Below are 27553 nucleotides of genomic sequence, written 5' to 3'. Positions count from 1 at the left end.
ATATTGCGAGGGGTGAGCTTTGGAGCCACGAAGGACTCTTCTGCCAACCATTGTAAACAGCTTGCTTTGTTTTATAAAATTGCTTTAATTGCTTTATTTTGTTTTATACCTGTATTTTAAATTATGTACATTGCCTAGGGATAAACAAATCAGGCAGCATAAAAATAGGATAAACAAAAAAGCCAGAACGGGTGGTCAGAACTACCAAAAAAAGGGCACAAGTTATACATTTCAAAGCCAGCATTATCAACTCAGTCACTTCCACTCTCTCCAAGTTGGCTCCCCAGGTGGCGTTGGCTTTGGGCCGTTGCGGCTGGGGGTGATGGGAGCTGTAGTCCAACAACATCTGGAAACCAACTTCAAGACATCCTGTCCTAATTAACTTTGCTAGAACCATAAGATTATATATTCACTCAAAAGAAAAGAGAGCAAAATCTTTTCAATAAAGTAGCCAAGAAACGTAAAGGCGATTTCCAGCCTTTGTTCCCATTTCAATCTCATGAGACCCTTTTAAGCTAGACAACATACATCATATTAGTAGAGCTGGAGATACATTTGGGACACATATGGGGGGAGGGGGGGTGACACTTCAATTCAGGTCACATAAAACCACCCAGTGGTCAAAGAAAGCTTGATGACGGGGACCTCCAGAACAACAGTCTGGAAAAGCAGCTCACGGGACAAGAATGGGAGTGAGATTGCCTCACATTTCTTTTCTTAACAAAAAGTTCTGGTAAGAACTAATCTGCCTACTTTCCTTTCGCTATCATCTTAACTGATAATTGCCATCTTCACAAGTTAGCCTACTGCTGACTCAAACGTCCACACATCCACTATCTTGGAATGGGGTGGGTGACATCATCACAAACTACGCCGTTGAGGTGTCCCTACAACTGCACCAAATTTGGTCCAAATCGGTCCAGGCCTTGCGAAGTTAGTAGGGGGACATGGATACTCTCCCTGACAGAGACACACATGGAAAGCTAAGTGATCTCATAAGCTTACTTTCCTTAAGGAAAGTAAGCTAAAAATAATCACCACCATAATTTGCTCATTTGGATAGACTGCTCTCCAACAAAAATTCACCAAGGGTTTTATGACTGTCATGACAGCAGTCTTGTTGTTAGCTGGAGCTCAAGCCTGAGAGAACGCAGGCGAAGAAGCAGCCAGGACTGTCCAGGATGGGCACTGGGGAGAAAGCAGAAAAGTGAAGCTTGGCACAGGACAGGAGGGGCTCATCTGGAGGCAGAGATCAGGCCAGGGTCTCCAGATGTTGTTGGACTACAATCCCCATCACCCCCAGCCACAATAAAGTGAAGCCCATCTCACACGTGGAGGCTATTCGCACACGCCTGCCAAACCAGGCGATCCCGGAAGCACCACGGTGGCAGGCCCACCAAACTAGCCACCCTTAAAAATGAGGTTAAGTGAGTGAGCAGACTGGGGCGGGGGAGGTGCCAATAATGCATCACGCACTCGCACAGTGGATTATCGGAGCTCGGGGTGGGGGTCCCGACCCTCAAAGCTACCGGCAGGAGCCCGTGCGATCCGCCCGTCCAAGGAGGAAGAATTGCTCATCTGCAGAGGTGGTGTGTTAAACCAGCCTTCCCCGCAGCCCTCCCTGCTGCTTGTGAGGAGACTCTGCTTGTTTGGCCCACATACAGCCCCCACCTCTGACAGATTTCCAAAGACACCCACCTTTTCCTGGTATTGCTCATTCATATTTAGCGCCCTTCATCCTAAGGCCCCAGGGCAGCTAACAACCAGATAAAAACAATTCAACAAAAAACATAAACACAGAACACAGCTAAATGTTTAAGAAGAGCAAGGAACGGAAGAGCTCGCTGGCCAAAAGTCTGGGTAAAAAGGGCAGTCCTCACTTTCCTCTTAAAGGCTGGGCAAGAGGGAGCCATGCAGGTCTCAGCTGAGAGAGAGAGATCCACAGCCGGGGGCCATCACTGAAAAGGCCGTGCCCCGAGTGCTTATGCAGGCTGCTAAGTGCTTCAGTCTTCTGCAGAAACGACACTGCTGTACATGCATGCATGTGAGAGAGAAATACAGCCACTTCCATTTCTCCCCTCTTGCTCTGGCCACTTCCTTCCCTTGTCCTCTGTCCAAGTGGAGATTGCAGGCTACTTGGGAGCTGGTCTTGTGGTAGCCAGCATGACTTGTCCCCTTAGCTAAGCAGGGTCTGCCCTGGTTGCATATGAATGGTAGACTAGAAGTATGAGCACTGCAAGATATTCCCCTCAGGGGATGGAGCTGATCTGGGAAGAGCAGAAGGTTCCAAGTTCCCTCCCTGGCAGCATCTCCAAGATAGGGCTGAGAGAGATTCCTGCCTGCACCCTCGGAGAAGCCACTGCCAGTCTGTGAAGACAACACTAAGCTAGACAGACCAATGGTTTGACTCTGTATATGGCAGCTTCCCCTGTTCCTAACTTACAGCCCATCTGAGGAATACTAGGATAAGCTAGATCATGCCTTTGGGAACAGCTCAGAGGTGGCAAGAATGACAAATGGTATTTTGGAGGGTGGACAGTGTACATGTTTGTGTGTGAATGACTGCACGTGCATCCCTTTTAAAAGTGAACCTGGGTCCAGGGTAGATTCAAACAATACTTTTGCAGCCCACATGATCAAATGGGCGGGGGGGGGGTCACCAAGAGCACACCCATCTTGACACCTTTTACAGATGTCCCAGAGTTCTCCTGGTCCAAACGCACCGAGAGCACTGTATAATAATACTAGATAAGATAGAACCATGTTTAAAATGCAAACATTAATGACAACACACCCCAAAGGTTTTATTTTCTTTCACAACCAGTCTCTGTCAGCTGACTGGGAAAACTGATTTCATCACACACTCGCAGACTCCACACTAATGTGAACTGAGGCCCAACGGAAAATAGTGACGGTGCTTGCGCTTTCCTTCCTGTGCTTCCCTCACCAACAGGCAGAGACTTAGCAACACTGCAGGAGGAAGGAGACAGAGGCAGAGGGTCCCTGCAGGAAGAGTTATGGGGCAGCAGGCCCTGCCAGGGGTCAGAGCTCTCCGGAGGGGCTGCAGAGGCTTTGGAACGAATCAGTTCCTATCCATTGTTCAATGGTAAAAGTGCCAAGTGTGGGAGAAGCTACCCTTTGACAAGGAGGCTCAGCCTCTCAAGGTAGCACAACATTTCTCAGCTGAAGCGGGTCACTGAGTGCTGGGATTTGTAGTCCCAACACCTCAATGTTTCTGGATGCACATTATAAGAAGGACCTTAAGAAAGCTGGCCCATGTAGTCCCAGATCCTGTTGCCAACAGTGGCCACCCAGATGCCTCAACAGGAGTCCCATAAGCAGGGCATGGAGGCAACAGCCACCCCCGCTTGACTCCAACATCCATCATCAGCATTTTCGGTGGCTCTGCAACTTGCACTTCACCCAGATACTCAAGAGATTTGATCTCACCAACCCACAGGTGCATTTTTACTTCAACCATTTATCACTAAAGTTGTCAATTACATCTCCTTGCCTTGGATGAAATCTCCCTTTTGCTGGCTTATATTCGGTCCCTGCCAGGTTAATGAAGTAATAACCAAGAATATTTGGTCTAAGTTTCCTTAATGAAGAGCTACTGGTAGGAGATGGGCTGAACCTCACGAATATGCAGAAAAACATGTTTGCCAGATGCTTGATGGCCCTGACCAAGGAACATTGAAACTTAGTCCTTTTGAGTCAAAAGCCCAAAGGTAAGTACTAAACAGACAGCGTCTGGTACTACAGGAGCGTCTGTTAGGGATGTGCACAAACAGTTCGTGCACTTCCTGGGACAGCACGGGGGGGGGTTCTTTAAGTGAGCAGGTGAGGTGCTTCTTACCGGTCCGCCCACTCCCCACCACTTTCCCCCCACCAGCACTTGATTGTGAAAGACGTGCAGGGCTGCAGCGTTTCTTCCTGCAGCCCTGATCAGCACCAGCCATGTGCATACTGACGCCGATTGGGGCTGCAGAAAGGAACACTGCAGCCCTGCACGTCTCTTTCAAAATCAAGGCAGGGGGGGAGCAGGAGGGAGGGGTGAACAGGTAAGGAGTGCCACACCTGATTTTTAAAAGGCACCCCGCCACCTGTCCAGCCAGCTCGAACACCGGCATTTGAACAGGTTCGGCGCTCCAGAAAGGGAGCGCCAAACCTGTTTGTGCACATCCCTAGAATCTGGAGGGGTTATTAGGCTGCCTAAAAAACCTCACAATAAAACAGGCAGCAGAGATATAAGAGTGTAATGGGAGATTTCAGCTACGATTTCAGGGGTTCTCAGACCTGGATCCCCAGATCTTGTTGGACAACAACTCCCATCATTCCCAGCTGCAGTGGCCAAAAGCACGTTTGAGAACCCCTGAGTCACACTGATATCGGCTGCAAGACAAACTCAGCAAGGCATCGAATTGCCAGTCAATTCCTGACGTGCTTTACTGGCAACTTCCTCTTTCAGATGGTGTACGAACAAAGGAGAGGATTGGCTATCCTTGACTTGATCCTAACCAATGGCAAGAAGTCGCGCAATGAGTTGAAGTCATGGGAACTTTGAGGGAAGCAACTAAGCAATGCTGGAATTCTTGATCTTTAAGCTTAGCGATAAAGCTGGAAAGTTTTGTTTGTTTGTTTTAAAGGCATGTTCAAGAAAGGGAAGAAAAGGCTGGTCACCAGATGAGTAGCCCAGACTTGCATAAACTGTGTCAGGAAGGCTAATGCAGGCCAGGCTGGGGAGATATAATTATTTTATTTATTTATTCATATTTATATTTACACTTGTATCCCGCTGTTCCTCCGAGGAGCTCAGACATGGTTAATTAGAGCCACAAAAAGAGCTTCTCCAGGAGTGACTGAAGAAGAGGAAAGGCCCTACAGGCTCACTACTCAGTGAAAGTGATGAAATGATAAAGGGCAACCAAGAGGAGGCAAAACAGCTCAACTCACATTATTTTTACCGCTGTCTTGTCCCAAAAGAAGAATTCTGCACAAACTCACAAAAGCAGCATGAATGGTGAGAGGTCAGGACTGCAGTTCAAGAGCAATACGGAGATGCTCAGGAAACACCTACTTGTATTTACCTGAATACAAGACCACCCTGAATTTAAGACGAGCCCTTTAAAAAATGGAGGCTAATACAGGTTATACCTATATTTACCCAAATTGAAGAGGACTCTGGATTCAAGATGGCCCCCTGATTTCTAACATCAAAAAACTTGATAAAAACCTAGACTTCAATTATGGTAAATACAGTACCTACCTTACATGAGTTCAAGTCTTCAGGGCTAGATAAATTGCATCCTAGGACACTGATTTTAATGCATTGTTTTAATTATATTGTAATCTACTTTGAGATTATTTTAATGAAAAGCGGTACATAAATCAATCAATGAATCAATCACTCAAAGAACTTGCTGATGTACTCTCAAAACTTCTATCACCTCTGAGAAATCCTGGGGAACAGGATGCCACAAGACTAGAGACAAGCTTCAGAAAGGGAGGGAAAGGAATATTTGGGAAACTACAGCCCCACAAGTCAGATTTCAATACCAGGGAAGATACCAGAACAGATAACTTTTATGTAATGTGTTTTATGTAAACATTATGTTTCATGTTGTTTTTAGAATATTGTTTTTAAAAACTTTGATTTGTTGTGTTTTAAATGTCTTGTTTTTGTTTTTAACTAATGTTTTACTTTTGTTTTTATCTTCTTGTAAACCGCCTAGAGACGTAAGTTTTGGGCAGTATAAAAATATGTTAAATATAAATAAATAACAAAGCAGTTAATCTGTAAACATCTTGATAACACAGGAGGCTGCCTTATACTGAGTCAGTAGCCGGGGCAGAGCCACTATTGGGCCAACGGGTTCAAAGAACCCAGGCCGCACCCAATCAGGGGCCGCACCCCGTGGCCCCGACACCCCCCTCCACATCTGACATCAGACATGGGGGTGCTGGTTTAGCTCCCAAGCGGGGGCTGCGGGGCCCCCATTCAGGAGTTAAATGGCCGCTCCTGGCTGCGCCACGGACGCAGCGCCAGCCCCAGACCAGCTCCTGAAGCGGCCGCGGGGCCCCTTCGGAAGTTCCATGGCCGGTGCCTCAGACGCAGCGCCGGCCTGCCACACACTCCTGAACGGAGCCGCGGGGCTCTGTTCGGGAGCCAGGCCACGCCCCCCCAGGTCTGATGTCAGATGCAGGGGGCGGGGTGAGCAGTGCTGCTGCCGCCGCCACACACAGGCCGCTGGTGGTCAGGCTCAGTATTGTCTGCCCTGACTGGCAGCAGCTCTCCAAGGTCACAGGCAGGAGTCTTTCCCAGCAGCCCTACCGGGAGATGCTGCTGCTGCTGCCAGGAATTGAATCTGGGACCTTCTGCAGGCAGGCCAAGGAGATGCTCCCCCACTGAGCCCCGGCTGCACCCCCTCAGGGGTGACTGAAGACAGCGCTCCCAGGGAGTCCCCCGTCCAAATGCCAGCTAAGGCAAAATCCGATTAGCAAAGGGGATAATTCACACTACAGCAGGACCAGCTCTCCACTAGACAGAACAATGTAGCAATCATCATCATTGATAGGCTGTTTTTCAATAGAAGAGTTCTCAAAACCACTCCCATAAAAGAAGAAAACTACCTGTCTCCAAAGGGCTCACCATCTAGACAGGAAACACTTGTTTAGTAAAGTTAGTAGAAACCAGCATTAACTTGTCAAGAATAAATGCTGCCAGACTTCATTTCAGCAAAGCATTCGGCCAAGTGTCCCATGACACTTGGGTGAGCAGACTGGTCAAATGTGGGCTAGATGGCAACACCATCAGGGGAATTCACAGCTGAATAGGAATGCGTATTAAAAGAGGCTCATCAAAGCCTCCTTATCAAACTTTGTTGGGAGATTTTGGGTGGGGTGCCTGAGGGCTCTCTGCCCTTCCACATTTTTATCAATGCTGTGGAGAGAATCCTCATCAGATTTGCACAAGACACAAATCAGGGAGGGTTAGCAAACACCTCAGAGGACAGGACTTGCAATTCAAAGCAACCTTGACAGAAAGGGAAACTGGGCTGAAACTAACAAAATTAATGCAACAGAAGTTCTGCATTGGGGCTGCAGGGGGGGGGGGTTGTGTGTGTGTGTCAAATGCACAGTTATAGGAAGGGGGATACCTCGCTTGCCAGAAGCACATGCAAAAGGGTCTCAGGACTACAGTCAGTCACAAACTGAACATGAGTCAGCAGTCAGCCATTGTGGCTGGGAGTTGAAGTCCAACAACATCTGGGGACCCAGCTTTGAGAAGGCCTGAGGCAGACCCAAAGCAGCCAATCCCAATAACCTTTCACTGATGTCCTCAGTAATGCCTCAGTAAACTCCACACTTGGAGTATTGCACGCCGTTCTGGTCACTGTATCTTAAGAAGCACATTGTAGAACTGAGAAAGTTGCAGAAGAGGGCAACCAAGATGATCAGGGGCCTGGGACACCTTCCTTAGGAGGAAGGAGTTTGCAGGGGAGTAATATGGAACTGCATTTGCCATCTTGTCACCCACACACCGAGTTTGGAGCTCCTCACAATCTGACTTGAATTTCACTACCCGAAAGAGTTTAGTGTCATCAGCAAATTTGGCCACCTCGCTGCTTACCCCCCTGCTTCTAGATCATTTATGCATAAATTAAAAAGCAGCGGTCCCAGTACAGATCCCTGGGGGACCCCACTTCTTACTTCCCTCCATTGTGGAAACTCTCCAGTTATACCTACCCTCTGTTTCCTGTCCTGCAACCAGTTACCAATCCACACATGTACTTGTCCCCTTATCCCATGACTGCTAAGTGTTTGTCAAAAGCTTTCTGGAAGTCCAGGTATACTATGTCAAGGGGATCACCTTTACCTGCATACCTGCTGACACTCTCAACAAACTCCAAAAGCTTAGTGAGGCAAGATTGACCTTTGCAGAAGCCATGCTGGTTCTCCCCCAGCAGAGCTTGTTCTTCTATGTGCTTTACAATTTTATCCTTGAGAATGTTTTCCATCAATTTGCCTGGAAGAGACACTAAGCTAACTGGCCTATAATTTCCCCCCAGATCCCTTTTTGAAAATCAGTGTTACATTGGCTACTTTTGAGTCCTCCAGTAGAGAGCCGGATTGTAGGGATCTGACTCAGTTCTTTAGTCTCTGTCCCTGAGAAGCCCAGTTCAGGAACAGGTATATGCTCAGTATCCTCTGCCATGAAGACTGTAGGAATGTACTGTGCAGAGGAGTAACAGCAGGAGAGAGGGCATGCCCTTCCCTCTTGCCTGTGGGCTCCCCAGAAGCATCTGGTGAAACATGAGGCTGGACTAGATGGGCCTTGGGCCTGATCCAGCAGGGCTGTTCTTATGTTGATGTGTGCACGGAACCGCGCGAAGGAGACTCGAAGGCGGCGGGGATGCTGCTTCAAGAGCAGCATCTCACTTACCCCTCCCGCCACTCTCCCCCCACCGGCGTCCCCCTGCCGGCCCGGGCACATGCAGGCACATCAGAGACTTCCGGTCATATCCGGACAACGGGGCAGCAGGGAGGTACACTGCCGCCCCGAATGGCTTTGAAAAAAACAGACGCGGGGGGGTGGGGGTGGAGTGGCAGGAGCTGTAAGTGTATCCTCCCCTGCCGGTGAGCCGGCAAAACCTCCGGTTCTTCTAACCAGTTTGGAGGCCCATAAAGGGCCGTGCACATCCCGAGAAGACAGATGCGAAGAACTCATTTAGCTTCTCTGCAACCTCCATCTCCTCCTTAACAATCCCTTTCACTCCTTCATTGTCTAATGGTCCAACCGCCTCCCTGGCAGGTTTCCTGCTTCTGGTGTATTTAAAGAAGTTTTTGTTATTCCCCTTGATACTTTTGGCTAAATGTTCCTCAAACTCTCTTTTCGCCTCCCTTATTGTCACCTTGCATTTCTTTTGCCAGGGTTGGTGCTCCTTTCTGTTCTCCATGGGAACACAGAAAGCTGCCACATACTGAGTCAGACCATTGGTCTATATAGCTCAGTATTGTCTTCACTGACTGGCAGCAGCTTTTCTAAGGTTGCAGGCAGGAATCTCTCTCAGGCTCAGCCCTATCTTGGAGAAGCCAGGGAGGGAACCTGAAACCTTCTGCTCTTCCCAGAGCGGCCCCATCCCCTGAGGAGACTATCTTATAGCAAGATCAGCTCTCCTCTCCCCTTTATAGCTTCCTTGACTTTACCTGTTAGCCATGCTGGCATCCTCCCTGTCTTGGTGGTACTTTTCCTCCCTTTTGGTATACATTCTAACTGAGGTTCTAGTATTGTGGTTTTAAGTAAAATCCATGCATTCTGGAGTGAAGTGACTCTCCTGATTTTCCCTTCCAGTTTGCTTTTCACCAAACTCCTCATATTATAAAAGTTTCCTCTTCTGAAATTCAAAATGTCTGTGTTAAGACTTCCTTGGTGATCCTCTCCCTAAGAGGTCCACGACACGGACATCCCGCGCCAGGTCCTGGCTGCCTCTCAGGATTAAGTCCACGGTCGCCTTCTCTCTGGTTCGTTCCATGACCAACTGTTCTAAGGCACAAACGTTCCACTGCTAACGAAGAAGAGCCCTGCAGCCAGCAGCTGAAGAGCTAGGCTGCATTCAGACAATCCTCTAAAAACCCATGATGAGGACTCGCCTATTTCCTCACTCCCGCTCCCTCCTTCTTAATTAAAATATTTGCCTTAAAATAGGACAATCATTCCATCTTGCCTGTGAACTTGAGAACTGAGACTTGTTAACAAACCAGGATATCAAAGCACAATTTGATCCGAACCACAGTTAAAATAAACCCAGATTTGGATACAAAGTGGAACTATGGTTGCCCGTTGCGCTCTCCCTCGCCTCCTCCAGTGTGCGGCAGACGAGGAGAGGGAAGGGAAGGGAAGGGCGTGTGAGCCGTCAGCTATGCCAAGCTCATTCACACAGATTTAAGCCAGGGGATGTTCCCAGATGCCCAGCCATGCATGGTCCGTGTGGCTACAATGCCCTTCAGCCACTCCAGCTGGAGCGGACGGGAGCACCTGGGAACCAGGATGGTCCGAACCATGCTGCTCTCGAGGTTCAGCTGGATCCACATCATGCGCTTGCCCTCTTCACAGCTGTTCACGGCCTACAAAATCTTGGCCACGGCAGGTCTCAGCCAGGACTCCGACTCCCTCTGCCTGCCGGCCAAAGTACTCCACATCTCCACGTTGCTGGGGGCGGGGGGGGGACACGCTTCCATCATCCTCAAGACCAGGGTTCCCTGTAACAGAGACTCCCAGATGTTGTGGTTGTTAACTACCACTCCCTTAATCCTAAACTCCCGTGGCCCCTGCAGCTGGGGATTATGGGGATTGTAGCCAACAACCTCTGGGAGTCCCTGTTACAAAGACACCACACAAACCGACGGGAAGGATCTGAGCCTCTCGTCTGACCCCATCACCCCGGGGTGCTCGCAATTAGTGAAAGTAAAGACAGGAGCAAGGGTGCATCTGGCGGGTGTGCGCCGAGGCTGGGACAGGGATGACTGTGCCATGAGGCAGGCTGAAGTGGCCCGTCTCAGGGACAGAACTTGGCTGGGCCAGTAAAGGACACCAAACTGGCAATGAGGAGGTGCTTCTTCTTTTTTAACCACAGGGATGGGGAGGGTGCTATGTGGATTCTCTGCCTCAGGCACCGAGAGCGTCTTTGGTTTCCTCTGGCTGGGGGAAAAGAGACACAGAAGTCAGAAGGAAAGTGAGAAGTGGAGGGGGGTCGTGGAAGAGAGGGAAACAGAAATCGGGGCGTTGGGAGCCTTTCGTCACAAGCAAGCTTTTCCAGGCAAGTGCTGACCTGCTCACAGAGCGGCAGCGGCTGCTGCTTCTGTGTGGGTGGATTTGGTAATTGACAGTGTAGGTGGTGATCTAAGCATATTTCTCATGAGTGAGCCAGGATGCTTAGTAAGGACGGGACGGTGCGTCAGCAGCCGCTGAGATCACGTGCATCGTTTTGCACAGACCCCGCTACACAAGCCGCATCAGCTCCCTCCCACCCTCCCACCCACCCCCATCTCAGTCCGTTACAAGCAGAGCTGGAGGGCCAGAGACGCCGCGAGGAAGCTGCCCGTCTGGAGGCTGGAGCAGGTCTGACTCAGCCTGGAAAATGCGGGGGGGGGAGCACCCCCGAGGGCACAGCCTCGCCCCCTCGCTCTTGAGAAAGCAAACCCTCCCTGCCTCCAGTTTCAATTCAGAGGGAAAGCGAGCTGTGACCACCTGAAGTCTGGAGAAATGCTGCTGCACACGGGCCATTTACTAGGGACACCGAGAGCGGCCAGCCTGCAGAACCAGAGGCACAGAGCACGGCTGCTTGCAATGCGCCCGGACAGGCCGTGGGGGGCCTGACGTAGGCCAGGCTGTGGCAGAGTCAGGCAGGAACTCCTGCCTGCTCCCCAACTGAAGGGCAGAGTGACAAGGGAGGAGAGTTGGTCTTGCAGAAGCAGGCGTGAGTGGTGCCCTTTGCTAAGCAGGGCCTGCCCTGGTTTGCTTTTGAAGGGGAGACCACGTGTGTGAGCACTATAAAGGCATTCCCCCGAAGGGATGGGGTCGCTCTGGGAAGACCACCAGCTAGGTGGATCCAGGCTGGGACTCGGCACAAGGCAGATTCACCGAAGGCTGCCACACCCCCAAGATGCAGAGCCCTGCTGCACGTACCGGTTCCGAGCGTAACGTGTGAAGCAACAACGCTGCTCGCTGGGAGGCGCATGGAGTGAGTCAGTGATTCCTGCCTGCCGTCGCTTGCCACGGTTTCCCTCCGCGACCCACACAGGACATGCAGAAACTGGAACATGAGTCATTAACTGACAGGAAGACCCATGGCCCACAAGCACTCAGGGACGTCTCTCTCTCGGAGGAGGCTACGAGAGGCTCGAGTGAGCCATGGGCTTTTTAAGGTATTTTAGGCATTATTGATTTATCAGCTTCTTTCTCTTTCCCTCCCCCAAGACCCAGCAATTTCATCTTGGATATAAAGCTGACCTAGCCGTCCACACATATGGAGAATTCTCCAGCACCCACCCAGGGAAGAACAATTAAAACCACAAAGGGAAAGTGTCCCATTTAAAATGTTTATATCCCATTTAAATCTGTATCCCATCTTTCTAGCTGGTCTTGCAGTAGCAAGCATGACTTGTCCCCTTAGCTAAGCGGGGTCTGCCCTGGTTGCATATGAATGGGATATGTGAGCGCTGTACGCGAAGTCTGTCCGAGGGCTCTAGGCCACCTCCAGCCTCCAAGGCAGGATGCCTCTGAGTACCAGTTGCTGGGGAGTAACAGCAGGAGAGAGGGCATGCCCTCAACTCCTGTCTGTGGCCTCCAGCAGCATCTGGTGGGCCACTGTGTGAAACAGGATGCTGGAGTAGATGGGCATTCTTGGGCCTGATCCAGCAGGGCTGTTCTTATGTTCTAAGTGTGAGCACTGTAAGAGATTCCCCTTAGAGGATAATGGGGCCACTCTGGGAAGAGCAGAAGGTTCCATAAGAACAGCCCTACTGGATCAGGCCCAAGGCCCATCTAGTCCAGCATCCTGTTTCTCACAGTGGCCCACTACCTACAGGCAGGAGTTGAGGGCATGCCCTCCCTCCTGCTGTTACTCCCCTGCAACAGGTACTCAGAGGCATCCTGCCTTTGAGGCTGGAGGTGGCCCACAGCCCTCCAACTAGTAGCCGTTGACAGACTTCTCCTCCTCCATCAAGACCTCTCCTCCATCAAGTTCCCTCCCTGGCAGCATCTCCAAGACAGGGCTGAGAGAGATTCCTGCCTGCAACCTTGGAGAAGCTGCTGCCAGTCTGTGAAGACAATACTGAGCTAGATAGACCAATGGTCTGACTCAGTATATGGCAGCTTCCTATGTTCCTATCAAGGTGTCTAACACAGAATAAAACCATAAACAAAACCACTTAGGTCAATTAAAAGAGGGGCAGAAATTTAACACACAAAAACAAATCATAAACATAGATATTTCCTTAATATACTAATAGATTGTTCTAATCATACATACATCTTGATTTAGATCAGAATACAGCCTTTACTGCAGAGAGTATACCCTACATTTCCTAAATATTTAATGTAATGTTTTTACAACATTTGCAAAGATACACAATACATCACTTCTCTTTAGATAACTTAACAGTCACAACCATGTCAGATAGCACTGGAATTATACTTACTCACACCATACATAGTGCACAAGATTCTCCTTTCTCAAGTCACAAAACAACCTCAAAGATTGATTCCTAAACACACTTACTAGGGAGCAAGCTCCACTGAGCCCAGTGGGAATTCCTTACAAATAAACATGCATAACACAAGATTGTACCATGTTATAGAAACCAACTCCCCAAACTGGCATCATAAGAGGATCACCAGTTCAGTTTTAATGGACGGTACACTTGCACTATATTCCAGGTAAGTTTTCAATACCAGTTTGTGTTTAAAAGAGAAACTGACCACTGAAACAAAATTTATTTATTTATTTATGTATCAGATTTATACACCACCCCAAACTTTCATCTCTGGGCGGTTTACAACAACATAAAACCAGTTAAAAACATATACAAAAAACTTAAAAACAATTTAACAATTTAAAAATAAACCAGAGATTAAAACCTAAAAAATTTAGGAAGCTGAGAAAGCTTGGATGAAAAGATGGGTTTTCAGGTATTTTTTGAAAATTGCCAGAGATGGGGAGGATCGTATCTCCGCAGGGAGCGCATTCCACAATCTCGGGGTTTAGACTTTCTGGTTCAAACTTCCAATAATATGGATACATTACATCATTAAAGGCTGTCCACTGGGCACCACTGCGTGATTAATGGCTCTGGCATGTTTTGTTTCCAACCCATCTCCTCTGGGGATCAGCAACTGAGGTGCAACAACCTGCATCTGGGGCGAACAGGACCCATCCCAGCACTTCCCCTGCAGAAACACAGCAGACAGCTCTGCCATCAGAGGGGCTGAGGCTGCCTAGGAGGCCTCTGCAAAGGAGCCCCTGCTCAATTCACTGCCTTCCTGGAGGAGGACGACTCCATGGGTGGTCTCCCCTGCAGGCAAGTTGTTCTTACATACTCCAGAAGTAACCCTTCGGCAGAGAGGGGAAAGAGCGAGGCATGTCTCCTACTGACTCAAATGGATAATGGCCCTCTCTGCTTTCGGTAGTCTGGCCAGTGTTGCCCCAGAGAATGAGGGCTTCTTATCCAAGGTGATCAGGGTCCTGGAGCACCTTCCTGATGAGGCAAGGCTACAACACCTGGGGCTATTTAGAAAAAAGACAACTGCTGGAAGACAGAATAGAGGTCTATAAAATCATGCATAGTGTGGAGAAAGTGGATAGAGAGGAATTCTCCTCCCTCTCACATAACACTAGAACCAGGGGTCGTCCCATGAAGTTGATTTCCAGGAAATTTAGGACCAACAAAAACGGAAGTCCTTTTTCACACAACGCATAATCAACTTGTGGAATTCTCTGCCACGAGATGTGGTGACAGCCAGCAACCTGGATGGCTTGAAGAGGGGTTTTGATAACTTCATGGAGGAGAGGTCCATCAACAGCTACTAGTCGGAGGGCTATAGGCCACCTCCAGCCTCAAAGGCAGGATGCCTCTGAGTACCAGTTGCAGGGGAGTAACAGCAGGAGGGAGGGCATGCCCTCAACTCCTGCTGTAGGCTTCCAGCAGCATCTGGTGGGCCGCTGTGTGAAACAGGATGCCGGACTAGATGGGCCTTCTTGGGCCTGATCCAGCAGGGCTGGTCTTATGTTCTTATGAGGGGGAAACCCTCACAGAGCAGGGAATCAGGAGGGAGGATCCTTCCTGACCCCAAAAGGCCACAGGAGAGGCAATGCCAGCCACCCCCAGAACCTCACCTTATTACTCTGTAATGCCAGGCCGGTTCACAATAAATCTGAGGTAATTCATGACTTGATCATGGATGAAGGAGCTGACCTGGTATGTATCACAGAGACCTGGCCGGGAGATTAGAGTGGTCCAGTTTGGTCCCAGCTTCTCCCAGAGGGTTACTCCATGGTGGTGCAGGTGAGAGGATGTTGGAAGGGTTTAGGGTTGGCTCTGCTAGTGATTCTGTTGATGCTCTGGTACAAAGATGGAATAATGAACTCTCTAGAGCAGTAGACACTATCACTCCTAAGCGTCCTCTCCAACTTGCTTTGAAGACAGCCCTGTGGTACTCGGATGAACTACGGGAGCTGATGCAGCGAGGTAGACAACAAGAGCACAAGTGGAGCAAGGCTCAGCGTGAGTCTGATCGGGTACAACGCAGAGCACATTTGGAGATCGATGCTCTGGCAGTGCGGGTGGCAAAGAAGCAGTTCTTTGTCTAGGGTTGTGAGGGGGATAGTATATGGACCCTCCCCCTTGAATTTAAACATGCAACCATCGGTTACTCGCTGTGACATTTTTAACGACTTTTTTGCAGATAAAATCTCTTGCATTTGGGCCAAGCTGGATTCCACAGTTACAGCAGAGTCTACTGTGCAGGTGTCCAGCAACTCCTCTTATGGGGTTAGATTGGATCATTTTCAGTTTATGACTCCTGTGGAAGTGGACAAACTGCTTCAGACTGTGTGCCCTATAACCTGTTCTCTTGACCCTTGCCCAACCGGGCTTATCTCCTCTGATAATCACATTATCAGAGAGAGTCTGGTAAGTATTATAAATGCTTCTCTGAGGGAGGACAGGATGCCTCCTTGTCTTAACGAGGCTACTATTAGACCACTTCTGAAGAAACCTGCATTGGATTGCATTGTAATTAGCTCGTAGTTAGGTAATTACAGACCCATTTCTAACCTTCCACGGTTGGGCAAGGTGACTGAGTGGGCGGTGGCCTCTCAGCTCCAGGCAGTTCTGGATGATGCATATTATCTAGACCCATTTCAAACTGGCTTCCATGTGGGCTATGGGGTTGAGACTACCTTGGTCGGCCTGATGGATGATCTCCAACTGGCTGTCAACAGAGGGAGTGTGACTCTGCGAGAACTGAAGTATGGAGTTCCACAAGGCTCCATACTGACTCCAATGCTCTTTAACATCTCCATGAAACTGCTGGGAGAGATCATCAGGAGATTTGGTGCTGAGTGTTATCAATATGCTGATGACACCCAGATTTACTTCTCTATGTCGACCTCATCAGGAAATGGCATATCTTCCCTAAATTTATTTATTTATTTATTTAACATTTCTACACCACCCAAAATACAAGTTCTCTGGGCGGTTTACAACAAAACAATAAAACACAGCTGATGTATCAGCTGAAGCTGATAAATGCCTGCCTGGAAGCGGTAATGGGCTGGATGAGGGATAACAAACTGAGATTGAATCCAAATAAAATAGAAAATACTGACTGGGGTGGGGGGTGGCGGTCAGGACCTGAGAGATGGTATAGATCTACCTGTTCTGGATGGAATTACACTCCCCCTGAAAGATCAGATACATTACTTGGGAGTGCTGTTGGACCCAAAGCTCTCCCTGGTTTCTCAGGTTGAGACAATGGCCAGGAGTGCTTTTTATCAGCTTTGGCTGATATGTCAGCAATGTCCATTTCTAGAGGTGAATGACCTTAAAACAGTGGTACACATGCTGGTAACCTCCAGACTTGACTACTGTAATGGACTCTACATGGGGCTGCCTTTGAACACAGTCCGGAAACTACAGTTGGTACAGAATGCGGCAGCCAGAATGGTCTCTAGAACAACATGAAGGGACCATATAACACCTGTTTTCGAAGAACTGCACTGGCTGCCAATATAGGGCTTTACCTATAAAGCCCTTAACAGCTTGGGTCCAGGCTATTTAAGAGAGTGCCTCCTTTGTCACAAACCTGCCACCTTTTACGATCTTCTGGAGAGATCCAGTAACAGTTGCCACCAACCCCTTGACCGGGCTTTCTCTGTGGCTGCCCCGGGGCTTTGGAATGCGCTCCCTACTGAAATAAGAGCATCTCCTTCTCTATTTGTCTTCAGGAAGACCCTCAAGACTCTCCTGTTCTCGCAAGCTTTTAATTAGAATCAATTAGAATTAATTTTAATAATCTGTTTCATATTGTTTTTATCGTGTTTTATGTATTGTAATCTGTGATTTTTAATATTAAAATGCATACACCACCTAGAGATGTACTTATCAGGCAGTATAAAAATATGATAGATGGATAGATAGATAAATAACCCTTGGCTGCCAGACCAAAGTAGCAGCCAAGGAACCTTCCCCGCAGCCAGCACGTGCGCTCTTAACACAGAACCCACGTGGCTTTCCAACAGACTGCTGACTCCACAACAGATCCCTCTCCTCCCCCGTATCGGAGCCAGGGGTGGCAGTCCCAGATATGTGGCTGGAAGGCGGCATCCAAGAGCACGGAGACAGCTGGCCAATCATTTATCCATCCAAGGCAGAGGCAACTCAGACTGTTCCAGCATTTGCACTCTCTGCCACTTGAGGATCAGTCTGGGGCTGACGCTGCTCGTTGCTCGAGTGGCATCAGTCACTCGCAGCACCTCTGCCCAGCTGTGACTGAGATGCCAGCTGCCTCCCTTCCTGGAGAGAGAGGAATCAATGCTCTCATGGCATCCAGGCTAGACTACTCTAATTCTCTATCTTGTTAGACTACAACTCCCATCATCCCCCCTTGCCACTATGGCAAAAACATCTAAGGTAAAGAACTGCTGTAATGCACGTATGTGGGGCTACCCTTGAGAAGCTCTGGAAACTGCAAGAACACAGGAAGCTGCCTTATAGTGACCCAGACCCTTGGTGCATCTAGCTCAGTATTGTCTACCCAGACTGGCAGCGGCTTCTCCAAGGTTGCAGGCAGGAATCTCTCTCAGCCCTGTCTTGGAGATGCTGCCAGGGAGGGGACTCCTGGAACCTTCTGCTCTTCCCAGAGCAGCCCCATTATCCCCTAAGGGAACATCTCCCATTCCAATGCAAACCAGGACAGGCCCTGCTTAGCAAAGGGGACCATTCATGATGGCCACCACCAGACCAGCTCTCCTCTCACTGGCCCCAATGGCAGAGGCTGGGCTCTCGACCTGAACGGGCTCCTGCAGTCCTGTCTTCAGCTTCGCTGGCTACGAGGCTGTTTCCAGGCCCAATTCCAGGTGTTTTGTTCCATGGCTTGGAACCAGGGCATCCGGAAGACTGCCACCTCCCCAACAAACCTGCCCAGCAGCCAGGGTTGTCTTCAGAGGCCCTTGTCCGAGCACACAACCCCCCACCTTCCACAGCCAGGCGAGCAACAGCCAGACAGAAGATCCTCTGGGCAGGGTGGGGGGTCATTCCACACTCAGGAGCGGGAATGACTAACCCATGGAAGGAAAAAGGACACTCCTCATTTCAGCCTCAGGGGTAAAGCAGACGACAGGCTTAACCCCAGGGTCGCTCTGGGAAGTCAGTTCACCAAGGAGTCACGAAAGAAAACCTCTTGGGGAGACTGGCTGGCTCGAGATCATCACCAGCAAAACAGAAGACACGTGCACGCAATATGGCGCCATGTGTCTCTGCACATCATGTTATGCCTAACCACCTTTCCTGTGTGTGCGCAAGTATCCTGGGACATGCAGCCCTTCTCCATCCAACCACACACCCCTCTTCATTCCCTTCCAAAGAGCAAAGACGTTGCCTTTCAGAACATGCAAGAGGACAAGCTAAGGCACTCAGTGGGTCCACCCCCAAGTCACCATGCTTAGGAGGCCCCAGCACATCTCTGGAGCGGTCATCTGTGGGTGGCCCTCCACTCTGGTGCCAGAGAACTGCCAAGGGACTTCTCTAGTAGGCCTTGCCCAAACCCCTGCTTCAGGACCAAAGGAAAGGGGGGGGTCTAGGGAGGTAGATCAGCATGCAATGCCCCAGCCCCAGCCAGACGCTGCAATCCATGCTCAAGCGCAGCCAGCTCCATTGGGGAAGGAGGACACTCCTCCCCACTCAAAAAACAAAAAAATCCCCACCAGGCGAGTCAGTTCAGAGATGGGGCCTGCCTCTTTAAGAACTCCAGGCAAGGACGGAGATGCACCCCCACCCCCCGCCATCCATATCTCAGCACCACGAGAGAGCATGGGGCTCAGCACACCATGTGGCTAAGCTAACTCATCCGGCCTATCATCTGCACCCTGGCCGAGACTTCCGAGGAAGACCCTCCCACTTCCAGAGCTGCTCCTGCAGTCGACCCCTGCCGCTAAGAGGAAGTCTCCTCTTGCACCCACGTGGGCTGCTGTTATGCCACAGTTAGCAACCTTGCACACGACACACCTCCCAACGGGCCGGGCGTCACCTGTCTGGTCGCTAGCCATGATGCAAGAGCAGCCCACGTGGGGAGCATACTTCCGCAGGCACTCTCTGGCGGGCACAGCAGCAGCAACCGCAGCAGGAGTATCAGCCACCGTGCCAGTAAGTGTGCATCTAGAGCGCGGGGGGGGGAAGCAATGCGCCTATAGTGACCCACGCTGAGTGGCAATTTGCACTGGACGCACAAGGGAGTGCTGTCTACCACACACAATTCACAGCACACCAAATACTCAGACCCAACAGTTGCCGGCAAAGGCAGAATTGTGTGTGCAGCTGGCAAAGCTGCCCATTGAGGAGATCCTGACAGCTCCGGCAATGACGGAGAACGCGCTGCCTCTAGTCGCACATGACCTCAGATGCAAATGCTTTGGGAGAAGTTCACAGGCTCGTGCGTGATCTACGTGCTCAGGAAAAGCACACTACGTAGCCCTCCTGAGATCATGCAGGTCCTGGAACTTGTCTGCATCGAAGACTCACTGCAAAGGAAAAGCCCAGATCTCACTAAGAAGCAGGCGAATGCAGCCCTCTCCATTACATGCTAGGTATCTACGTTGAGGGGCTTTCCTTTCACCCAGGAAAGTCCCCAAACTAAGAAAACACGTGGGTTTTGCAGGAGGGGGCATTGGATCACAAGAGACCCACCTGCAGTGTGAAGCCGCTGAGTCCCAGGAGGACCACAACAGGCAGATGGAGTCAGCTGTGAGTCACCAAGCAATGAAACGCACTGCACACCATGAGCAAATCTGTTCAGTGCACTTAACTGTTGCCGTTTCTCGGCCTCCAGTCCCCACCCAGACCACACACACACACACACACACACACACACACACCCCCCGCAAGAGCATTCCAGTTCTCATGGCAGAACTCCTCAGCCATGAGAACCAGAATGCTCTTGCCGGGGAGGAAAACACCACCGACGTGGCTAGGACTTTTTCTAGACTGCCAGTGCTGGACTCCAGCGCTGCCCAGCCAGGAACGCCGGCTGCGGCTCGACATGCTTCTGTCTATTACTGCGGGAATCACGCCAGACTTACACGGGCTGGCCACCCTCCAGCAGGAGTCAGCCCAACTGGACAACTTGTGCATCGTAGTTTCCAGGGACACCAGTAAAGCAAAGCACAACCCAAAAGGCACACCCCACAACAGCACACAGAGCAGCAGTCTCTGGTTTGCTTGCGCTCGCTTTCCAGACTATCAGGCACTCTCTTCTTAGGGCAGCCGGGCGGGGAGGATGCTCAAAAAGTCCCTTGCGTGATGGCATCCCACTCTGGAACCTGACGCTGATCAAGTGGGTTCCATTCATCATCCTTCCACTCCCTGAAGTTTCCACTGCAGCTACTTGTTCTGCTGAAGAGGCAAGCAGCTTTTTCAGTTGTTTACACTGAAGCAGTGGGTTGACTCTTCAGTAGGTAGTGGAAACTCCTCAGAGGGCTCTGGCTCTTCAGCATTTGACTCTACGGTTTTCATCAGACCTAGTCTTACATCACACCTAGCAGCAACAATAACTAGCGGTCTCCGAATCACAGCTTGTCACAAGAATATCAAGCCACGACCCTCATATCGTGTGCAACTATGCACAATCCAGGAGTTCTGCTCCAGCACTCTCTCGGATACTGGGAAGGCACATAGGGCACACCTCTCCGATTCGGCAGAGGAGCAATAGCAGCAGGATGTGTCCCTTCAGCAGCTGCCAGCCGTGCTAAATAAGGACACACTTTGACACAGCGGCACCCAAGTAGTGGGTGGGGGGCACTCACCTCCCCGAGACCCCTGGCTTTTCTTTTCTTCAGGGCTTCGCACCTCCGCATCTTGCAGACCTGGTGGCTGGTCCTTCGGTTGACGCAGGGGAAGCACACCCCACAGTTCTCCTTCCTCAGGCAAGGGGTGCAGGCCCCACAACGCCTGCGCTTCTTCCGGGCCTGGGCAGCAGCCTCGGCACAGTCACTGCTCTGCAGCCCGGCAGGGAAGCCCCCATTCAGCTGGCTCAGAATCTCACCATAGTCAGGGTAGTGGCAAGCGCGGGTCAGCGCGCTGCTGAGCGGCAAGGCGAACGGGACCTTCTTCATGGCGCTGCCCGGCGCGCGCTCGCCAAGAACTCCCAGACCAAGGCCCCCCTGGACAGCACGAGCTGCCTGCGAGGAAGTCAAGACCAGCGCAGCCGAAGGCGGGATCAGCTCCGCTTGCTCCGGGACCCCGAGCGGCAGGAGGCTTCTCGGCTGCCTTTCATCGGCCTTTCTCCCCCAGCGTGGCCTTTCTCCGCAGGCTGCTGCTGCTGCTGCTGCTGCTCTCCCAGACCGCAGGCGCTTGAGGTCCACAGGCGCCAGGGATGCCCGGAGAGGAAACCATCCTGGATGCCGGCAGGGCGGGCAGAGTCAGTCCGAGCAGCCCACGCAAGTCCGCGGAGGCAGGCGCGGGCAGGCAGCAGAAGTCGCAACACGCCGAACCGGGCCGGGGTGCAGTTCTGGGAAGGGAAAGGGCGACGACGTGGTCACCGAGCAGCTCCCGAGCCTTGCCAGAAGCCGGCCGGGCGACTCCCGCTTCCCGGGCGAGCTCCGAGAGGGAGGACGAGCCCGTCCCTTTCCCACGGGGGCTTCAAAACTTCCACATCGCCTCCCCCGCCCAAGAAGCCTCTGGCGACAGGAAGAACTTCGGCGAGAGTGCGGGGAGCAGGCGCCTGCCCTCGCCTCCCCACCCAGCGGCACGCTGCCTCCTCGGAAGCAAGCCCCGCTGCGCTGGGCCCGAGTGGGCTTGCTCGGCGGAGGAGGAGCAGGCTTCAGCTCGCCGCCGGGGCGGAAAGAAGTTGGACGGGTCCGGAGGAGCGCGCGGGCTGCCAGGGGACCCCGCACCCCAGAAGACACAAAGAGCGAGCCGCTTACCCGGGCGAGGAGGGCGGAGCGGGGCGGGGCGGGGGCCGCTGGTGGTGCCGCCGCCGCGGGGAGGGGCGAGGCGAGCGCACGTTGCGCTTCTTTGTTCTGGAGCTTCCTCCGGCCGGCTCGCTCCGCCGCTCAGCGCAGCGGCAGCACCAGCACCCTCCTCCTCCTTCGCCGCCGCTGCTTCTTCCTCTTCCTCCTCCACCTCCCTGTCCCGGGCTGGGCTGGGCTGGGCCGGGCCGGGCCCGGCGGGGGAGCGAGCGAGTGAGCCGTGCCCAAGCCCGCCGCACCACCAGCAGCTGACTCAGCGCGGCGCCGCGCGCAGGGAGGCTGGGCTGCGCCCCCAGGCGCGCGGGCAGCCCCCTCCTCCCCCGCTGCACGTGGGCGCCGCTCGCCCGCCCTCCCGCCCGGCGGAAAGTTTGGAGGCGCGCGGCGCGGCCGACCAGTGGAGAGCAGCCCGGGTCGGCTCGCGCGCCGCCGCTGCCCCTGCCCGCCGACGAGACGTGCTGCCCAAGGAAGCGGCGCGGGGCTTGCTCGGCCCTTGGGAGGAGGCCCCTGCAACGAGCTCGGGGGTCCAGCGCGCCTTGCTCCTCCCGAGCCCCCGAGAGAGCGCGGCGGCGGGCGGCGGCGGCGCCTTCCCCGTGGGGCTCCGCTGCTCTCACGCGCCGTGCGCCTGAGCAGGCTGCAGGTGGTGCCGGCACGTAAGGACAGCCCTGCCGGATCAGGCCCGCCTAGCCCAGCCTCCCGCTTGGCCCACCAGATGCCCCCGAGAAGCCCACAGGCAAGAGGGGAGGCCTCTGCTGCTGGCCCCCTGCAACTGGGGTCCTTGCATCTGAGGCTGGGAATAGCCGGTAGCCACCAGACTAGTGGCCATCGATAGATCGGTCCTCCATGCATTTGTCCAAGCTCGTTTTGAAGCCATCCAAGCTAGTGGCCATCACCACATGCTGTGGCAGAGAATTCCGTAGGTTGATGGTGCATTGTGTGAAAAAGTACTTCCTTCTGTTGGTCCTAAATTTCCCAGCCTTCAGTTTCATGGGGTGACCCCAGGCTCTAGTGTTGTGAGAATGGGGAGAAAAATCTCTCAGTGTCCACTCTCTCTACTCCATGCATAATTTTATACACTTCAATCATGTTTCCCATAGTCACCTCTTTTTTCCAAACCAAAGAGCCCCAGGTGCTGTAGCCTAGCCTCATAAGGAAGGTGCTCCAGGCCGCTGATCATCTTGGTTGCCCTCTTCTGCACCTTTTCCAGGTCTACAGTGTCCTCCTTAAGATGTGGTGAACTGTACCAGTATTACAAATGCAGCCACACCACAGGTTTCTTTAAGAGCATCATATTAGCATTTTTATTTTCATAATTGTTCACAAAAATAAAATCCCCACTAAACTCCACACAGAGCTCCCTTGATATGGTAGCACATTCTAGGTAGCAAAACTCCCCTGGTCTGAGCCTCTTCCTCTCAAGAGCTGCCTCCAAGCTGGCTGGAGTGCGTGCCCTCGCTGGATTCAGAAAGGAGCTGTCAGGATCCAAGGGGGCCTCTCTGTTGCTCTGACAGATTCTCCTGCTATGAACAGAGCTTTTAAAGCGAGTGTGTGCGTATGTGTATAGCAGGGCAGGGGGGCATTGCCACGTGAACAACACCCTCCTGCGTTTGAAGAGACACAACCTAGACCCGGGTTAACCACTTCTGTGAGAATGAGGATTTGGTGTCAGCTGTCAACACAAGACAGCCTTGGGCTCCCCCCATTCTGGTCCGTGGAGGGGAGGGAGGGAGAGTGACTTGAGGCGGGCTGGCTCTCATTCCATTCAGATATCCGAAGTGGCCCACCTCACTGTGAAGCCTTTTGCACGCACACCCCTTTCCTGATCTCGAACTCAGACGGGGCCATTTTCACAGTAGTGGGCCTGGTCTTTCCAGCACTGGTAATTCAAATATTTTCAGAGGCAAAGTGCCACAATTAAATGTATTCTTTAACAAGTCTGTGGAATTTGTGATTTTTCCAGGCACAAGGCAGGGAGGGTGGCACAACCACTGCCATGTTCCAGAGGATGCTCGCCTGGGGATTTTTGGAAGAAATGCAGCAGGCACTTGTGGCAGCAGTTACTAGCATTATCCCACAGTGGTGAATGCACCAGCGGGCCGCCTTCCACCCGGGGTGGGTGGGTGGGGGGTGGCAGATGCATAGGAATCCGTTGTGAACATTTATTTTAAAAATAAATAAATAAGTTGCATCTGGGGGTGATGGGCATTGTAGTCCAGCAACAGCCACCTCTGTTTGGCCACCCTGATCGACTGTGTTACAAGCACCAACTGGGACAATATTGTCCTATAAGGGGCCACCCCTCCTCGTGGGAAGGTCCATGCAGAAGGCTCCCAGGTTCAGTCCCCAGCTAGGGGGGCTTGGAAGGACTCCTGTCTGTCTGAGACCCTGGAGAGCCACTGCCCAAGCAGACCAGGGGCAGGCAACCTTGGCTCTGTCTCCAGCTGTTGTTGAACTGCAACTCCCATCATTCACAGCCACAGTGTATTGGGACGATGGGAGTTGTAGTTCCAACAACAGCTGGACAGCTGAGGTTGCTTAGCCCTGCTGGGGTAGATGAGAACGGGTCAAAGAGACCCAGGTCTGGCTCTGTGTCAAGCAGCTTCCGAAAGGTTCTGGTGGAGGACAACACGCTTCGCACGCAGCTAGTCCCGGGCTCAGCCTCCGGGTAAAAGAATTCGGTAGTGGAGGAGGAGAAGATCCTCCGGAGACCCACCCTGGTGAGCTACGCCTGGCCTGTGTGCTCTCCCTGCATTTGACTGATCCGCTCACCCTCCTGGTGTGGTGTGGAAGGCAACTTACTGGCCCTTCCCTTGCAGGCACCCCAGGGGTCCTAGATCTAAGCGATGCGGTTTGCAAAGCCTGGGCTAAGCAAAACAAAGCTGCCGCCGCCGCCGCTTAGAGGATGGGATTTCCAGGGATTTCACAGATGGGTGGCGCTTAGGCGGCATTCCTTCTCCCCCTGCTGCTGCCTCCCGTGCTGCAGCAGCAGTGCACATCCCACGTCTAAAAGCAAGGACATGGCTTGGCTGGAAATAGGGCAATTCCAGCCTGATCCAGATAGACATGGGCTTGTTTTGGTCTCTCTCCGTTTTCTTGCAATTGCTTGTGACTGTGTCCTTAGTAAGAGGAGGAGGAGGAGGAGAGCTGGTCTTGTGGTAGCAAGCATGAATGGTGCCCTTTGCTAAGCACACTCTGCCCTGGTTTGCATTTGGATGGGAGACCACATGTGTGAGCACTGTCCGATATTCCCCTCAGGGGATGGGGGCCGCTCTGGGAGGAGCACCTGCCTGCTTGCAGTTAGAAGGTTCCAGGTTCCCTCCCTGGCAGCATCTCCAAGGTAGAGACTCCTGCCTGCAACCTCGGAGAAGCTGCTGCCAGTCTGTGTGGACAATACTGAGCTAGATGGAGCAAGGGTCTGACTCCGTATATGGCAGCTTCCTATATTCCGAACCTCCCATGCACCTTGGGCTCCTTACGCTTCATAGTATCAGCTTTCTGCAAATCCAAGGTGTGCATCTGACCACATTCACTGCAGTCTCTTCCTTGAAACTAGTTCCCAGGACTTGAGCCCACTGACTGACTTCTCCCTATTGGCTGGGATCTAGTCAAGGGTAGCTGATCTCCTCCACCTTCTAAAAGAGGAATTTGTCAGCAAAAGAGAGTCAAACTGCTACACATTTGAGTTTAGTTCTGGTTCAGGTTCAGCAGCATTTTTTTAAACTCTCCAGTTCAAACACTAGCTTTAAGAAGTGGTTTACTATTCACACACACCGAACCAGTTCTGAACTAGCCTAGGATAAACTTCATGTGGACTAATATAAAATTCCTTTGCTAGCAATGCTACCTACAAAATGAGTTCAGTGATAACTATTAATCTAAGAGAGGGAGAAGCTGCTTATTACTGTTTTTATGCTCCCTACCTGACACACTACAGCTAGGTAACACAATGGTGGTTCTGTGGACAAAGTTAAGAATGAGGACTCTTCCCTAGACCTTGTGTTTTTTGACCACATTACTTTGCCTGCAAACCTAAATTAAAATGATCAGGCAAGCAATATGCAATTATTTTCTGTCTTTCTGGGGAAAAAGAATCCTCTAGTCTTAGCATCTTTGTGGTCAGAGACGAAAAAGCTTCAGGCCCAGCCCAAAGGGAAGGACTCCTCAAGTCAAATGAACATCTTCCCAGGGCCCTATCCAAATATCTACTGCCCCTGTCTCAACGAGGACTCTACCTTAACTTAACGAAAGGGTAGAGTCCTTAACTTACCCTTCTTGGGACGAACAGCAAAGAAATAATGAAAGAAGCTAGCTGAAGGTTGAAGTCTCAGAGTCTAATGAGTCCTTGTTGCTGGACAAGAACAGCCTGTCAGACTACAACTCCCATCATCCCCAGCCACAACGGCTTCATTGTGGCTAGGAGTGATGGGAACTGTAGTCCAGCTGCAGTCTGGGAACCCAGGTTGGAGAACTCTTGGATTATTTTATGTTATTTTAGCATTTCTATCCCACTCTTCCTCCAAGGAGCCCAGAGTGGTGTAGATGGTGACTGAGGTTAATCCCGCACTTCCTGAGTTTTCCCAAAGGAGATCAGTGACACACACAACTCCTCTCTGGGCAGTGACCAGGATGAGGCCTGCTTCACTTCCATGCTAGGACTGAAACATGTTGAACGTGAACATACAAAGCAGTCTGACGGGTCCATTTAGCTCTGGCTAAATGCTCTGGCTGGCAGCAGCAACACCGGCTATTTAAACCTTTTCACGGGAGATGGAATCTGGGACCTTCTGCATGCAAGGACGATGCTCCACCCCTGATCTACAGTCCTCTTTTGCACCACAAAAACGGTTTTCCAGGTTTTGACCTGAAGGGTCCAATGACATTCTAGCATCAGGAAAGCAATTCGGAAATGAAGCGCCCTCTACTGTGCCATTAACTAAGGCTTCGGAGTGAAGTTCAGTCCCAAATGCAACGAGCTTCCTTTGGGGCGGCCACATTAGTCTGTTGCAGCAAAAACAAGAGCAAATTGGTAGCACCAACTTTTCAGCATGATCTGCTCAGCATTAACAGATACATTCATCCAATGAAATGGACTCTGTTCCACAAAAGCTTATGCTGAAATAAATTTGCTGACCCTCAATGTATTTACCAGGAAGATAAATCATACTGAACTCATTATCCAAGTAACCGTATTTTAAATTAGGCTGCTATTTTGCATAATGCAGAAGTTCTCCAACCTGGGCCCCCAGATGTTGCTGGACTACAACTCCCATCATCCCCAAGCCATTGAGGCTGGGGATGATTGGAGTTGTAGT

At 51.5% G+C, this 27553-nt stretch overlaps 1 protein-coding gene across 2 annotated transcripts in view; it reads right to left on the bottom strand.

Annotated features, from left to right (window-relative positions):
- TET3 (tet methylcytosine dioxygenase 3) overlaps window positions 1-22422 on the bottom strand; it is a 112262-nt gene extending 89840 nt beyond the window's left edge. Inside the window, exons 1-2 of one of the 2 annotated variants that reach the window (XM_053269641.1) lie at window positions 22200-22422; window positions 21081-21784 (exon numbers count right to left, since the gene is read on the bottom strand). In XM_053269641.1, the coding sequence (XP_053125616.1) occupies window positions 21081-21389 (309 nt within the window). In that variant the 5' untranslated portion in view covers window positions 21390-21784; window positions 22200-22422. Of the gene's footprint in view, window positions 1-21080 lie in introns of both variants that reach the window. The other variant, XM_053269640.1, reaches the window with a different exon arrangement.
- Window positions 22423-27553: the final 5131 nt, after the last annotated feature.

Source organism: Hemicordylus capensis, chromosome 8 (genome assembly GCF_027244095.1).
Source record: "Hemicordylus capensis ecotype Gifberg chromosome 8, rHemCap1.1.pri, whole genome shotgun sequence".
Classification (NCBI taxonomy): domain Eukaryota; kingdom Metazoa; phylum Chordata; class Lepidosauria; order Squamata; family Cordylidae; genus Hemicordylus; species Hemicordylus capensis.
Note: the sequence above shows the minus strand (reverse complement) of the source record. Positions and strands in the feature narration are given on the sequence as shown.